Source organism: Tursiops truncatus, chromosome 9, assembly GCF_011762595.2.
Source record: "Tursiops truncatus isolate mTurTru1 chromosome 9, mTurTru1.mat.Y, whole genome shotgun sequence".
Lineage (NCBI taxonomy): Eukaryota > Metazoa > Chordata > Mammalia > Artiodactyla > Delphinidae > Tursiops > Tursiops truncatus.
In genome coordinates, this window is record NC_047042.1 from 44,965,266 (window position 1) to 44,982,569 (window position 17,304).

Here is a 17,304-nt window from a genome sequence, read left to right on the forward strand (position 1 = left end):
ATTTTTAAAATGCTGAACCCTAACTAAAAAGATCAGAAAAACACAAACTCCAAGCAAATATAAGAGAGACATCTAATCGTTCTCCACTAGTACTAAAATACCATGCTCTTTTCCTGTGAAGAATTTTAAGTGAGTCATACTTTCCTTACTAAATCACTGTTTTACTTAACATATGGTAAAAAGAGTTAACTGTTTGGTAACTTGAAACTTTACACTCAATTAAACTGTACATTAGTATACACTACAGCTGGCAGAAAATAAAATAAGTATGATTACTATACACAATACTTAGAACACACAGCATCAAGTGACATTTATCTGATAAAAGTGTGGAAAGTTGCAAAAAGTTAGTTTTACCTCCTAAAACCTCAGATTCCCACTGTCTAAACCAACACCAGAATTAAACAACTTGAAATTATGCATGACACCTTTTCCTGGCACCCAGGCAGAGCTATCACTGCCCAGTTTTTGGTAAATGAACATATTTCTGTTCGTTACACATTGGCCTAATTACTCTATTGCATTAAAGTTCTAACTTTATAATTAACTTTTAAAATCATAAGGAAACCAATTCATGGTTAGGATAATAATTTTCAACCTGAAATGCTTTAAAAGGATATACCACAATAACTATAAGGAATTGAGAGAACTAGATTATAAATCTAGTCAACTTTTCCAAAGCTTGTGATGTTTTGTCATTTGACAATAATAATAAAGGGAGAGGGTAAGAGCTGGGCAAGAATAAATCCCCACCCTTAAATTTCGTTCATTTTTTTGCGTATACAATACATCCAAATTCAGAGCTGTAAAGCCAATTTGTCAGCACCTACGAATCCCATCACACTTGGTGGGGGAGGGAGGAGGGAAGGAAAAAACTCCTTTCCTCGTCCTCCACGCAGCTAGTGCCAAAACACACCTGCCTCACTAGAGGCAGGGAAATTTAAAAGAACAAATCGGCCACAGACAAACCTGCTGGTCCAAGAGAGCCCTGAGGAAGTCCCCCGGCACTTGCGGAAGGCGCCCGCTCGCTAGGCGCCGGGGCGGCGCGGCAGCCCGGCTGCTCTCCTGGAAGATGTCCACACCTGAGCGCCCGCAGGTCCGCAGGGAGAGGGCCCAGCGGGGCACGACGGCTAAGTGCTCAAGCCGCGCGGTCCGGAGCGCAGCCCGTGTCTCACCGTCGCGACCCGACGGCAGGCGACGCGCGAGGAGGCGAGGGGCACGAGAGGCTAAAAGGGAAGGACCCACGACCCAGAGAAGGCTACATGTCAACAAAATAGCGGCCCGGTGGGCAGGCGGCCCCAATGGCAGTTCGCAGAGATGCCGGGAGCAGGAAGTGCCCCGCGCCTTCCTCAGGAACCCGCACGTCCCCAGCCCCGGCGACGACTCCGAGACACCTGTTTGGCGGCGCCGGGGGTGGGGTTCCACCCTCCACGCTCCCCCACTCACACACTCACGCTCCGAGAGGGGGAGGGCGAGAGGAACCGAGACATTGGACCCACAGTCTGAGGGCGCCTCCGCCGGCGTACCTGACATCAGCCTCGGCTCCCTCTCGCCCCTCCGGGGGGGCAGAGAGGGGGACGACACGAGCCCGGCGACCCTCGCTCTTCTCGGCAGCCGCAGAAGTGGCTCGTGGCTGCTAGCCCGGGCCGCCCGCTGCCGCCCAGATCATTCCCCGGCAGCGGTTGCTGCTGCGGCGGCGGCAGCAGCCGAGGCGGGCCCAGCGCGCGCTCCCGCCCGTTCGCTCCGCCCCTCCCCGCAGCGCGTCCAGGCCGCGGCCCGCGGACAGCGCAGCCGCCACCCAGGGCTCTCCTAGCGCTGACGTCGCCGCCGCCGCACCAGCCCCAGGGAAGGGAGGAGCGAGAGGGGGCAGGGTGGGGCGGGGCTACGACGACGTGTGAGCGCGGGGATTGGCAGTCGAGAGCACGCCCCGCCCTTGTGCGAAGGGGTCTGGGAAGTCGGGTCTTCTCTGAGCGATAGTCGCAGCTCTCTTGCGGCTCCTCGCTGGCGGCCTTCGGCTTCCTGATCTTGCTCTAGGGTTTTGCGTTAGCTTGCGGACCTTGAGAGGAGTTAAAAGCAGTGAGACATCAGGGACCGAGACTGCGGATACCTGAGAGACCTTTGTCTGAGGGACAGGCTCTTACCCTGCAGGAGTCTTATGGCCTCTAGCCTGCTTTTAAACAGTTCTTTTTACCCCTGTTATGCCCCCCTCCCGACTCTCTTTACTCAGTATCTCTCTGGCCTTAATGAAAGGAAATACGGCAAGATAGGTACGCGAACTGTTGTTGCATAACCAGGTATGTGAACCCGCAGGAGCTGAAAACCCAATTAGTGATACCACAAAGCCTCCTAAAGGCACACGTGGTCTTTGGTTCTGTCATTACTTCACTGCTGTCAGGCAATGGCCAGAAGAGTTTCCTCGGGTCCTTGCAAAACCTCACCCCCCCCCCCCCCCCCCCCCCCCCCCCCCGCTTTAGTTGGCAAAGGGACTTTGTATCAGAAAACTGTTTTTGGATTAGAGCGAGGAGTCCTGGAGCGATTGAGGCAACCCCACAGCAGTCAGGAGGTGGGGTAAGGTCTTGACTTTATTGGTGTTAACAGTCGTTTACAAGGCCTAGCCTGAGGGTGAGAAAGCTACCCTGCTTCCTTTAAATGCCCTCCTCAGCAGTTCTTTAGTGCCTTGGCCTCTGGGCTGGAATCTTGGTTTCCTCCACCTATCAGCTGTGTAACCTTGGCAAGTTACTTAACATGTCCGGGAGAAATAATAACGTTAGTAAGGTATTGTTGTCCACCCCCCTTTAATTTGTTTACATTCAGCTTTAGTGTAGTTTAGCAGTATATGCAATTAATAAATCCGAAAGAATCTTCCAAAAGAGTTTTAAAACATCTAGATTCTTATCCAAACCTCTCATTTTTTCAGATGAGAAAGCTGAGGTCAGAAAGATAAACTGAGAAACCCGTTCTGGAAGAGAAGTGCAAGTATCTGATGTCCAGGTTAGTGCTGTTTCCTGGGCCCATACCTCCAGGCTTCTCTCTTGGATCCTTACCTCCGTCATTTTCTTTCTTTCCCAGCCTCACCCCCTTTCCTTCCACAGCCACTGTGAAACAGGGAAAAGAGACCCTTCAGAGGTCAAAGTGTTCCAACTAGAAAGCAAAATGAAACAAAATACCTCAGGATTCTTATTTTAATTTTATTAATATTTATAATGAACAAGGAATAATATTTTTCCAATGAGCAAAGATAAGAAATCCTTCCAAGGATAAGCTCAGATACAGCATGTCTAAGATAATTTTCTTAGTGGCAAGAAGGTATGTTGATATGAACAACACCAGATCAAATCAGCCCCTCCTACCCTTCTGGGTATTTTTGAAAATAGCTGTTATTTTCATGAAAACAATACATACTTATTCAAATAAAAAAAAAATTTCCAAATCCCATAATTCAGAGGTAACCATTTTTAAAAGTTCATGTTATACTCCTCCAGACACCTCTAAGAATAAAAAATACATAAAGATATATAAATACAATGTATGATAAACTGGATTTCATTATGTACACAGTTCTTTTCTCACTGAACAATATATCATGAATAACAGCATTTTAAAAGTTGCATAATGTCCATTAAGTGGATGTACTATCATTTATCTAACCAGTATTCTATAGATTCATTTCTGGTTTTTTTCCAAATGTTTACTATTTTAAACAACTCTGTGATGAGCTTCTTAATGCATGTACCTTTGCACAACTGTGCAGCTGTCACCTTGAATAAATTCCTGGAAATGACATTCATGTCAGCCAATTTTTCTTCATCATCAACTAGAAAAAAGAAAGTGTGATTACTTTGAATATAATTTATATGTGAGACTCAAAATGACCAGATTTTCCCATTTGAAACACAGATAAACCTTGGACAGTATGTTTGTCTGTCTGGTGTGGCGTTTCAGTAATGTATGTCAAAGCTCCTTGGAGCAGAATAATGTGTGTCAAGGCTCCTTGGAGCAGGGTGATAGACACTGATTAAACCCTTTCTTTCTTACTAGCAGAACTCTAATTTTTTTCAGGGTGACAGTGTGTCCAGTTAAAAATATTTACTTCCTCAGTCTCTAATAAGCCATGGTTTAGCCATGTGACCTGTCAGCAAAATGAAAGTAGATGTTGCTAGGAGAGGCTCAAAGTTTTATGGAAGAAATTTCCTGTTAGCCATTGGACCTATACCTGTCCTTTATCTTACCTGGAACAGTGACATGATGCTAGAGGTGGAGCAGCCTTATTTCAACCGCAAGAACAAGATAATAGCATAGGAAGCCAGAGGGGCCTGGGTTCATGATTGCTTTGGAGGGTAAGCTTACCCAGCTCTGGACTGCCCACTTCTGGATTTGTTGTTACGTGAGGGAAAATTCCTCCTCTTTAAGGTCTTGTTGTTTGGGTTTTCCATTATAAGCACTGAATCAAAGTCCTAATTGACATAACAAGATAGGAAAAGTCATTATTTATTTAGCACTACATGTAGAATTTTTTAATAGACAGGGTAAGATGAAAATGGGGGCAGAAAATGGAAACAAGCAACGGCAAAAAAACACTCTCTAATAAGCTTAGTTTTCCTTTAAATACCCAAATATTACGATTAGATTAACAAATCTTTTTGTAATAATTAGATTAAATTCTATAAATTAAATTATATTTACTGGTTTAGTAGTTTTCAAATATGTTCACAGGTTCTTTCATACTTCTTTCAAAAGTGAAGCTTAATTCCCCTCACCTAATGTTTGTACTGTACTTAGTGACTTGTTCTCATGAAGAGAATATAGAAATGCTGTAGTGTGACTTCTTAGAGGAGACTATAAAACATATGCCAGCTTTCTTCTTGCTCTCTCTCTGGGATTGCTCGCTGGGGAAAGGTAGTTATGTCATAAGGACACTCAGCAACTTATAGAGTGACCCATGTTATGAATAATTAAGGCTTCAGCCAGTTAGGAACTGAGGACTCCTGGAAACAGCCATGTGAGTGAATTTGGAAGCAGATCCTCCAGCCCTAGTCAAGCCTTCAGATGACTGCATCCCTTGTCAGTATCTTTATTGTACCCAAAGAGAGTTTGTGAGCCAGAACCACTCAACTAAGCCACTCCCAAATTCCAGGCCCTCAGAAACTGTACAATAATAAATGTTTGTTGTTTCAAGCCACTAAGTTTTGGGATAATTTGTTGTGCAGCAAAGGTAATGACTATAGCTGGGTCTAACAGAGCCTACCTAGAACAATGCCTGACACATTTGTAGGTATTATTTGTTGCTTGAATGAGTAAACAGTTGAATCAATATATCTTTTTCACTTAAAGGGTAACATACAATGCTGGTATTATTTTTGATCCCTGACACCTGTGTTACGTAAGGTTTTTCTGACATGATCATAGGGAGATCAATTGTGAATCTTACTGGGATCTGAACATTGACAATCCTGGAAGAAACATATAGTGAACAAAGCAATGGAACCCTTGAGACATGAATACTGCTCCCAGTTTTATCAGTGATTAGCTGAGTAACAAGTCACCTAAGCCTTCTAAATCTCAATTTCACTATACATAAAGTGGGGGAAATAATCCTGACTGGCCTCAAAAGGTAGTCGATGTGATTATATGTGACAGTATCATTCTTTTAATTACATTAGGTTTGTAATGTCTATCCTACTTTTTTTTTTAATTAGTTAATTTATTTTTGGTTGCGTTGGGTCTTCATTGCTGCGTGCGGGATTTCTCTAGTTGCGATGAGCGGGGGCTACTCTTCCTTGCAGTGCGTGGGCTTCTCATTGCAATGGCTTCTCTTGTTGCGGAGCACGGGCTCTAGGGACGTGGACTTCAGTAGTTGTGGCATGTGGGCTCAGTAGTTGTGGCTTGCGGGCTCTAGAACGCAGGCTCAGTAGTTGTGGTGCATGGGCTTAGTTGCTCCACGGCATGTGGGATCTTCCCAGACCAGGGCTCGAACCTGTGTCCCCTGCATTGGCAGGTGGATTCTTAACCACTGTGCCACCAGGGAAGCCCTGTCCTTTTTTATTTTTAAGCAATTGAGTATTAAATATTTTAGGTGTGTATAACATTGATTTTTCTTTCAAGAAGTGATAACTAATAACTGATTTTACTGTGTACCTTTGTAAAATATTAGCATCATTCACAGTAAGCAGTTAGGATTTAAGAGTATGGAAGGATGGTAAGTTATTATATGTCAGAGCTCATTTTATTAGTCTGTTGAAATATGATTGTACTTTAAAAAGAATACATAATTATGACTGGCTCCTTTCTCTTTTCAGGACTTAATTTGTAATTATGGTTGGGTGTGTGCCCCTCTTTATGGATGGTTGGGTGTGTGCCCCTCTTTATGGTAACAGTGGTAGTTAAACATACTTAGTAATAAACATACATTTAACCAATAATTTGGTCTGAATGTAAGCATTTATTCTAGAGCAAAATTACACCCAAGAGCAAGAAAATAAATGGTAGAATACATGTCTTTCTCTTTCAGAGAGGAAGACTTGGGCACGAAAGGGAAGGCTTTATATAAAGGAACATCAGAGGTAAAGAATATGCAATTAGAGACAATGCACAATTTGGCAGTGTGACTAACTCCAGAGGTAAACATATGAGGATGAGTAAGACAGAGCTTCAGTGTAAGATTCAAGTCTTGATAATGTAGCGGATGAATTATCGAAACTTCTAGTTTTGTTGTATTTCCTTTCTTGTTTTCTGCTATTCAGGTGTGACTCTAAATCAGTTGAAACTACTGACTCCTCTAGATATCAGATTATTTGTGGTTTTAGTTGACCCTGGCTACCTCTCACCGTTATTCACTTGAATAGAAAGAAGAAACTTAGAAAAAAAGAGACAGAGCTTTCTTTTCTGGAGATAGTGTGCTTTTCAACGGAGCTTCTCATCTCATATTCAAAATTCCTGCCAGGTTACAGTATTTTCATTCTGTGGAACCTAAGAGAGCATTTTCCAGACAGTTTTTATTCCTTGCACATCTTCACAAAATCAACCAAGATTTTGAGACAGTTGGAAAGGCTAGTGTTACTTTCTGGATTGACTGACACATGAAGGGGATAAAGGTGGAGAACGGAGCAGAGGGGGAGATAAAGAAAAAAGGAAAGTCTGGGAAATACTTTTAATCTCAAGGGAAGAAGACTCAGCATGACTCACAACATGTTAGCTTGAAAGCAGAGACTGCCTTGTGAGCACTGAGGAACCAGAGAAATACTCAACTTAGAAGGTTGGGCTCCCTGGGGTTACCCTGTGTTCCTCTAGTTTCCTGGAATAAGACTCAGAATATTCCTTAATTATATTCCCTGGTGGCTCAACAAAAGCAGAAAACATTTGTTGTAAATGGAGTAGGTGATGCTTTAAAATCCGTAAACAGTAAATTATTTATAAATGTGTTTGTTACCTCTGTGATTGTAAAGAGCTGACTTACAAGTTTTAGCTGCATAACGTGGCACGATTGTTTTCTTCTTTCTTTTAAGTTGTATTTAAATGTTTTTAAATCTAAGAATGGATTGGGGTAGATATTTTGTTGGGTTTCTGTCCATCATCCATTGAGAAGCACCCTCTTCCTCTTCCTTTTTCCTCCAGTTCCCATCTAGAGATTTGGTCCTTACAGCCATGTTTATATGCTAGGACCCTTCTCCCTTCTTGATTGGATAGAGTTTGATCCTTGAAGGAATCTGAATCAATCAGATTCTCTCCTCTGAGAATTTAGAATTGGAAGAGAGGTCTTAGTTTCTCTCTATTGAACACTGAAACTATAACCCAAACAGGGGCTTGTAACCCAAACGTGTGAACCCAAGATAAGGGGAACCCATTGTACAGGGAGAGAGAAAAATGAAGCAGACTATCTGAGAAGAGAAACGAGCCTGAGCTTTGGTGATCTCACAGAAACAGAGAAAGAAAGGGGAGAGTGTCATCATTTTTTAGCTTCTCACAGACTTTTCATGACACCCGTCCCGCAAATGGCCCGACTGCTCTTGAGTTCCATGAATCCCTCCACTGTATTCTTATATTAAGTTACACTTTTTATTGTTAAGTTAGTTTGAGTGGATAATTTTTGCATTCTTTAGAGTACATTTCATCACTTCATTTAAGAGTGATCTAAATAGTTTTTTTCATTTATAAGAAGTAAAAAGCATTTTGAAAGCTTTGGTCTGAGGAGTAACATAAAACTTATGAAAAACGCAAAAGCTTCAGTCTTTTGAATAAAAAGAGCAAAATGGCAGAGTAGGAAGCTTCCCACTCTTGTTCTCCCACAGAAACATGGAAAAACAAGCAGAAACAGTCAGAATCAATTTTTGAGAACTCTGGAAAACAGTTGAAAGTTTACAGCAACCAAATGAGCGCTGAATCAAGGCACTTCAAAATAGTAGGAAGGGCTGCTCTCGCCTTTTGAGATCGACCGCACTCTGTAGAGTTTGTTTCTCCCAGGGCCTCTCGCCTTCTGAGATGACCCACACTCTGTTTGTGGCATGTGTATATCCCTAAAGAAATCTGGTTTCCTGCCTGTTCTCAGTGCAGAGCCTTCTTGCCTGCCTGCTTATATCCTTCACAAGTGTCCTATATTAATAAATCTACTTCTTACTTATCCCTTTGCCTCTCGCTGAATTCCTCCTGTGCTGAGACTTAAAGAACCTGAGTTGCATTGAGTCCTGAGACCAGGTGTGTGATTTCAGCTGGGAGATTGTGGGTTCAAGTCCAATCTGGAGTGCAACTGGGTTCGAGTCCCGTCTGAGGTGTGATTGGGTTCAGAGTCCCAATCTGAGGTGTGCGGTTTCATCTTTGGAAGGCCACATAAGAAATTGGTAAGAGTGGCTGCCTCCAGAGAGGTGACCAGTTCCCCAACCAGGGATTGAACCTGTGCCCTCGGCAGTGACAGCACAGAGTCCTAACCACTGGACCTCCAGGGAATTCCCTAAAACTTTATAATTTGGTTTATTAATAAGTAATAGAAAAAAACTTTGATATCTGTAACGTACATTATGTGGCAAAGTTTATCAGCCCAGCTATTTCCCAATCAAATTGATTTTCTGCTATCTTTATTTTATGAAGCATTCTGCCCATTAAATTCAAAATAGCTGTGAAAAAAAAAAGTAGGAAGATTTTGTAGTGATTTACTTGCCCTTCCACTACCTCTACCCCTGCATGGGGACAGTCTTATAAAATGTCAGTAGTCTTAAAGTGGCAACAGTCTTAAAGCAGCAGTGGTCATAAAGCTGTTGCAGTCATAAAAAGGCAGCTATCTTAGAACGGCAACAGCCCATGTTTCCACTGTGGGACTGTTTCCGTTCTGGAGGGAGCAAAGCTGACCCTGCTCACACATTGTTGTAAAATCTGTTCTAATCTGTTGGGGGGTGCTGTGTACTGAATTGTGTTCCCCAAAATTCGTATGTTGAAGCACTAATCCTCACTGTGACTGTGGGGCCTGTGAGGAGGTGATAAAGGTTAAATGAGGCAATAAGGGTGAGACTCTCGTTCAATAGATTTAGTGCCCTGTAAGAAGAAGAGACACCAGAACTCGCTCTCTCTATTTCTCTCCATCATGTGAGGACACAGTGAGAAGGCAAACTAAATTGGCAGGTACCTTGATTTTTGAATTTCTAGCCTCCAGAACTGTGAGAGAGAATTTCTGTTATCTAAGCTATCCAGGCTGTGGTATTTTGTTACAGCGCCCAAGCAGACTAGTATGGGGACAACCTAAAGGACGGATGCTAGGTGTTCCACTCTGTCTCCCCTAATTCAGAACTCAGGAGAAAGAGCTTGAAAATACTTCAAGCCAAATTAACAATCCTCAGACACTTGGGGCAGAGATTATGGTTGAAACATACAGTAGACTGTCTAAGGCAAAAACTGGGGAGAGTTTCTTTGGGAAATTAGGACATTTAAAAGCAGCTATGTGTATGCGGGGATTTAGAAAGCCGTGTACATACCCAGGGTAAGACACATGCTCAGAAAACACCTGAGAAGACCCTAAGCTTTTCCTTAGGCTGATCTCTTGGCACAGTGCAAGCCTGGCAAGTTGAAGATCAGAGCCAATTTGCCAAGACTTGTAGGTTCCTAGGTTTCAAAGAAATTTCTATCAAAACACCAGCTGAACACAAGCTAAGGAACAGAGACTAATGACCACATTGACAAAGAATGCAGTCTTTGCAGTAGTAGTTTGGGAACAACATTGAACAAACTGACTGCTACAGCCTTCAACAACCAAAAAGTAGCAAGCCCTGTGAGAGGGAGAGAATCTGACTTCCAGGTACCATGCTACAATAGAAACTAAATAGTTTTCATCAAAAAAATCACAAGGCATACAAAGAAACAAGAAAGTATGGCTCTTTCCAAGGAATGAAATAAATTGGTAGAAACCATCTCTGAGGAAGTCCAGACATTGGAATTACTAGACAGAGATTTTAAAACAACTGTGTTAAATATGCTCAAAGAACTAATGGAAAACATGGACAAAGAACTAAATGAAATGAGGAAAAGGATGTATGAACAAAATTAGAATATCAATAAAGAGAATTATAAAAAGGAACTAAAGAGAAATTCTGGAGCTGAAGACTACAATAGCCACAACTTGGACAAACTTGGCTTTACAACAAACCAGCTTTTTATGCAGAAGACTCCCATTGGGTGATGACATTCCTTAACTCAGGTCATAAAATTTGTCATGGTTTAGTGTGATTTAGTGGAAATATCTTGGACTTTGAAGTAAGATTGATGTGTTTGAATTATAGCTATAAATAAAAATAACAATGACTAAGATTACTAACTAAAGTAGAGAAAGCTCTAAGAAGGAAGAACTCAGAGTCTAGGACTTGTCACATAATGTGTGCTACTTACTTGCTATTATATTAGGCACTGTACTAAACAGTTAACTAACTGATTTATTTTAATCTTCATACCAACTCTCTGAAGTAGGTGTTATCAACCTTATTAACTGATAAAGAAACTAATCTTAGAGATTAAGCACTTGTAAGTAGTATAACAAGGATTCCAACCCAGTTTTTAAAAACTGCTTTATTGAGGAATAAGTGACATGAAATAACTATATATACATAAGGTGTGTGTATAATATGGTATGTTGACAGATGTATACACCCACGAAACCATCACCACAGTCGAGATAGTGAACATATCTATTGCCCCCAAAAGTTTTCTCCTGTCACTCCCCACCCCATCCCATCTCCAAGCAACCACTATTCTACTTTCTGTTACTATGGATTAGTTTGCATTTTCTAGAGTTACATAAACGGAGTCGTACAATGTGTGCTCTTTTTTATCTGGCTTTTTTCACTCAGCATAATTACTTTGAAATGAAGCCATATTGCATATATCAATAGTTCATTTCTTTTTATTGCTGAGTAGTATTCCATTATAAGAATATACCACAATTTGTGTATCCATTCACTTGCTGATGGACCTTTAACCCAATCTGACCATAAACGATGCAGCACTCTCTCTTCGGCTCCCTCACTTACCATGTGGTCTTGGGAAACCTAATTATTCTCTCTGCTGCTCAGTTTTTCTCACTGTAAAATGGCAATAATGTGTTTTTTTTGCCACAGGATTGCTATGAGTAAATCAAATAATATGTGAAAGCACTTAGTACTGTGCCTGGCACACAGTAGGTGCTTATAAATATCATTCATTTTTCCCCAAGAAAGAAAAATCTCCAGGAAGGGAATAAGGAAAAAAATATAGCAGTACATGCCTATCTGGCTCTTTCTTCTGGTATTTTCACCTAATTCTTGAAGATTTCTCACTTTAATTTCCCCTGCTTGCATTTCATCTGTACCCCATGAATATGATGTTCCCCTTTTCTCTCTGACCCAAATACGGACACAGACTCTTTCTTTTCCCCAAAACATGACTGAAATAGTGATATTTTCACAAAAATTAAGGGATATATTAAAGGGGTCTAATTACATAAAACTAAGCAGCGTAAAAATAGTCAAGTTTCCTAGATGCCTGCTCCCATCCCAAGTAATCCCAGCAAAATAAGTCAGAAAGCTTTTTGTTTTAAATTTTTATTTTGACCTAATTTCAGACTTTACAGAAAAGTTGCAAAAATAGTACAAGGAAACTTCATACAACTTTTTCCTTGATTATTGTTTTAAAATTTTAACAACTCGAAATATTTTCTTATTCTTCTGCCTCCAAAATTTAGGCTAAGAGTGGCTTGACAGAAAATACTCAATTAACTCAATATGGTAATAAATATAACAACAATAACAATTCCAAAAATTGCTTACTGAACCTGATAAGTGCCAATCTACTCAGTGTTGAACTTGGACTATCACCTACTCCTAACCGTATAGGACAGTTACTATTATTACATTCATCTAATAGATGCAGATATTGACACAGAGAGAGTTTTAGAATCTTGCCCAAGGTCACACAGATAGAAATCTTGTCCTGCTGAATGCAAATGAAACCAACAAGATTCCTGACGCATGTTTTTAATGCTAATCTTTTAAATGAAGTATCTACAAGCTACAGCCTTTTGGATAAATCCAGCCTGTAAAAGAGCTTTATTTAGTCCCAGATCTGCTTGGGCAAGGATCACCATCCTCTTATACAGATGAGTGGGCACAACCGGATCTTCACTCCTTCCTAACCTGGCTTCAGTCTTTCAGTTATCTGGTCATCTTCTCTCACTGACTACTGTGATTTCTTGTCCTGCTCACAGAAAAACACCAGCCTGACTCTAAGTTCCAACTTCCCAAACACCATTTGGTCCTTCTAGTGAGGGTCTCAGATCTATAGGAAATACCTAAGTGCCCAATAAAGTCGACAGGCAAGGTTAATCTTCACCAAGTGGGGGCATTTCTGGGGCATTTTATGATGACTCACTCCAGACATATTAAATGATAAAAACAATACTGTGCATGTGATCAAAGGGAGCAAACCTGAGGTGGATGTAATGATGCATTGCTCTGATCTCCCTTCAGGACTAAAAGAATTATTCCCCTAGCTATCGGGAGTGCTGCCAACAGACAACCCTCAGCTGCCAACCCTCTCAGGGAATTGCCTCAGGTGCAGCTACCTGCCTCAACTCAAGACCACACCTTCTTTCAGGGCACCCACAACCAGTGACTAATTAGCACAGGGGTATAAAAACCAGCCTCCCAACCTCAACCTGTAATATTCTCTAGGGCCGTTCCACCATCAGAGTTCCCCATGGGGTTGACTAAAGCCTTTGTTAAGACTACATCATAGTTCAGTTTCTCTTTCCGTCCAGTCTTGCTTCTTTCTCTTCCCTTTCGCAGTCATTGATATCAAAAGTACTCCCTAATAAGCTGTATGCATTCTGATCTCTGTTTCAGAATTTGTTCTCTGGGGAACCCAGCCTATGACAAAACCTAAAGCAAGGACATGTCCAAAAATGTGTAGTATCTACAGGGATTGTATCAGAGAAACCAGTCCCTGAGAACAATGTTAGCAGATGACAGAGGGAAAGCAGAATTCTTTCCTTCTGTTTGGGCAGAACTGCCTCTATATACAAACACAGCACTGATTAGAAGAAGCAATTAGTATGGAAAGAAAAATAATGAGCCATAATATATAAGCAATTTAAATAGAGTTTAAGCAACTGTAAGAGCATTATCAGTCAAGATCTCATTCCTTATTCCCATGTACATTAGACTTTGGTCAAGGGGGAAAAGACAGGGGTAGGGGTTAAGGATGGAAAGTGGAGGCTGGTAAGTAGGAAGATAACACTTTATAGTTGAAACCTGAAAGATCTAGATGGAAATTGAAGATGGTATACAAAAACAGAATAGAAAGAAACTTCTAGAGTTCAGAAGAACCAGAACTCTAGTTCTGTGAGGAGACCAGAATTTGTACTCTGTATAAAATGTGGAGAGGTTCTAGGGGCAAGAAGCATGCCCATGTGGGGCAGGAAAGAGTTGAAGGATAGAATAAAGATGAGGAAAGTTAACTAGTTTTGCTTCTCATGTGCAAATGGCCATTTATTGTGTGGTTGGTTTTTATCTTTGAAGTACAGACACATCCCCCAATTTATTAACATGAGTGAGTACAAAGCTCCCTAGAGTATGACAAAGGAAATGAGAAAAGAGACTGTGCTCCAGCTTACCAAGCTCCCAGCTGACTGAAAGGCCTCTTCCCTTTTCTGCCATTATATGTTAAGTATGTTTATATGAACTGTTGTGATACTGTTTTAACATTGTTTCTTTAGGAAAATGCATCCATACTTCAAGTTGGATCACCTTAAAATGAGTTTTTGAAATGCACCTCACACAGAGATAGGGGACTTCTGGTTTACTAACATTAACGGTCTAGATGTTGCAGATAAATAAAATTCAGGTGGTAAAACAGTGACTTGCCAAAGGCATCATGATCAAATTAAGCTAAGATTAAAAGTTCATGCACCTTCATTCAGTCTGTAAAACTTCTTTTTCTCTAAGGAGCATTTGTCTTGAAGAGATTATTGGGGAGGGGGGCTAGAGGGGAAGGAACAAACTACCATAGTCCAATGAACAGACCACTTCCTTTTCTTTCTCTCTCCCTCTTCTCCTTTGCATTTCTATTTCTCTTCCAATCTATTTCTTTCCTCCTCCGTCTCTTCCTCTTCCTCTGTTTGGTTGCGGGGGCGGGTGGGAATTTTGTTTTTCTCCTCTCCTTTTTCTTTGTTTTCTGGTCTTTCACTGATCTCAGTATTTGGCCTGGCTCTTTTGATTTTCTAGTCCTTATTTTTATACGTGCCAATCCTAGTAGAGAAAGGAATGTCACTATTACTATCATTTTTTAAAAAAACATTTACATTCTTAACTCTTTCTGGCTCTGTGCTAAGCATTATAAAAAAGGAAATTGTGTAGACAGTGTGTGACTTCCAAAAGTATATAATCTATTTTGAATTCCAGCTGTGATTTTATAATACCCTCACAATTCTTGACTTTTGTTTGTTTCTCAGTCCCATTAAAAATCTGGTGATAGCAATGAATTGCCTCCCTCCAAAAATGCATAAGTCACAAATATACCCAATTTGCATGCAATTTCAGAAGGTGCAAAAACTCCCTGAACCCCTTAGGAGTTTATGACCTCATATCAAGAACCCTACTGTTGTCTCAATACATTTACAAATATCACACAATTTGAGATAGGAGTGGTATCTTAAAACATAATCCATTTTAATTCACTTCATTAAGAAAATCAATAGGCTGTATATAACAGCCATTTTTTTGTGGTTGCAGAGGTAAAAGGGGAAGAAATGTTTTCAAATTACAAGTATATTATAACATTATCCAAAAGGAAGAAACATTTATTGAGTACTGCCTACTATATACATAACAATTGCCTACACGATACAGCTGTTGTAAAAATTATATGTCTACATATATTACATGTCTACAAATATACAACTATGTACCTATGTATTATATATGTATACAACATATGTGCTTATATAATATATAAAGCTTATATATGTTAAATTTTCACAACAGCTGTATCATGTAGGACTCATCAGGTAGGGAAATTGAGCTCAGTGAGATCAAATAACTAATTCAGGTCACCTGCTAGTGAACGATAGCTGAGGATTCTAACCCACATCTAACTCCAGTGCCCCCTTGGAGGATGATTTCTTATTTATCTTTTCTGCTTAACACAAAACTTAGCACATAGGAGGTATTCATGGAAAGTTGAATGTTGATTGAATTAAACTGAACAGGGTCAAGTACAGAGCCCTGTAGTAGATTCCTGGAGACTAGAGACCACTCTCCCCACTGCCACCCCCCATTTAATTTCATTTCTTTAGAGAAAAGGAACGGGGCATTCTAATAAGTTCTGAAGAGTAGAGGGGAGTCTACAAAATCGCAGAGAAATGTAGTAATTTTCCTCTGTTCATCAGAGAAATATGTTTCCAGCAGTGTGAGGGTAACAGGCTTGAATATGCCAATTTTCATTTGGAAGGAGTGTACTGCAAAGGTAATGCAATATTAAGTTGAGGAAACCATTTTCAATTTAGTGAGTCCTTTGAATATTAAAGGAAGCATCCTAACTGAGGCTCCTGAAATGTAAAGAACAATTTGAAACATGCCTAGGAGGAAAATACAGCAATTTTAGCATAAGGAAGTTCTCAAATGAAGTCTAATTTTAAAGGAAAAAGAATCTCATTGATTGAAGAAATTGTTCAGAACATATATGTACATACTCTGAGGCTAGCTAATGAAGGAAACCATAATTTGAAGAGAGTTGGTGAGGAAAATGAAAGTAATATCAGAATGTGGGCACCTCTTAGATAGAGGCTGATTATACTTTAAAAGAATGTTTAGGAAAGCTAATAAACACTCAACTAAGTTGAACAGAAAATACATCAGAAGTAACTATAATCTTAGAAGCCAGTCAAGACAACAGAGTAATGGAGAATCAGTGACTGTTTCCTTGATTTAAAAATAAGCCCATCCGTGGGACTTCCCTGGTGGCGCATTGGTTAAGAATCTGCCTGCCAGTGCAGAGGACATGGGAAGATCTTTCTGGTCCGGGAAGATCCCATATGCTGTGGAGCAACTAAGCCTGTGTGCCACAATTACTGAGCCTATGTGCCACAACTACTGAAGCCTGTGCGCCCTAGAGCCCACACGCCGCAACTACTGAGCCCACTTGCTGCAACAACTGAAGCCCACATGCCTAGAGCCCATGCTCTACAACAAGAGAAGCCACCGCAATGAGAAGCCCATGCACTGCAACGAAGAGTAGCCCCCGCTCGCCACAACTAGAGAAAGCCTGCGTGCAGCACCAAAGACCCAACAGAGCCAAAAATAAAATAAATTAATAAAATAAAAATAAAAATAAGTAAGCCCATCTTGACTTCAGGTCAGGGCGAGATCATGATGTATAGTTTTGAATTTTTCCAATCTTTTCCTAAAAACATAGTAAATAACTAGAATAGCAAAAGAAAAATTCTACTCACAACATCCTCCAGAAGACCAACCAAAACACCCCCATGAACCTCAGAACACCAGTGGGTGCTGCCTTACCCAAACCACAGATGATGTAGGACCCATACAGGACATGCCTAGGTTTAGCAGCTATGCAGAGCTAGTGGAGGAGAAAGAAGAAGTTTTAATGGTTCCATGAACATTGCAGTACAACAACTGCCAACAAATCCTAAAAAAGAGAAAGTCCCTCCTTGAATGGGATTTTCAGCAAGTGAATATTGCGAGAATAACAGTGAAAAGGAGAAGGTTCCAGACTCCGGTTATGGGTGAGTGAAATAAAAGGTACACAGCTACACACTAAGGGACTATGGAGAGATCAGAA

General features: G+C 40.9%; 1 protein-coding gene across 4 annotated transcripts in view; it reads right to left on the reverse strand.

The window, feature by feature from the left end:
• C1GALT1 (core 1 synthase, glycoprotein-N-acetylgalactosamine 3-beta-galactosyltransferase 1) overlaps positions 1 to 1,678 on the reverse strand; it is a 36,648-nt gene extending 34,970 nt beyond the window's left edge. For 2 of the 4 annotated variants that reach the window (XM_019927797.3, XM_073809687.1), the window contains exons 1-2: positions 1,527 to 1,672; positions 970 to 1,226 (exon numbers count right to left, since the gene is read on the reverse strand). Coding sequence is in view for 1 of the 4 variants with exons in the window: in XM_019927790.3 (XP_019783349.1) it covers positions 1,527 to 1,533 (7 nt within the window). In the remaining 3 variants the exon portion in view is untranslated. Of the gene's footprint in view, positions 1 to 969; positions 1,227 to 1,526 lie in introns of all 4 variants that reach the window. The other 2 variants (XM_019927790.3, XM_073809688.1) reach the window with 2 other exon arrangements.
• Positions 1,679 to 17,304: the final 15,626 nt, after the last annotated feature.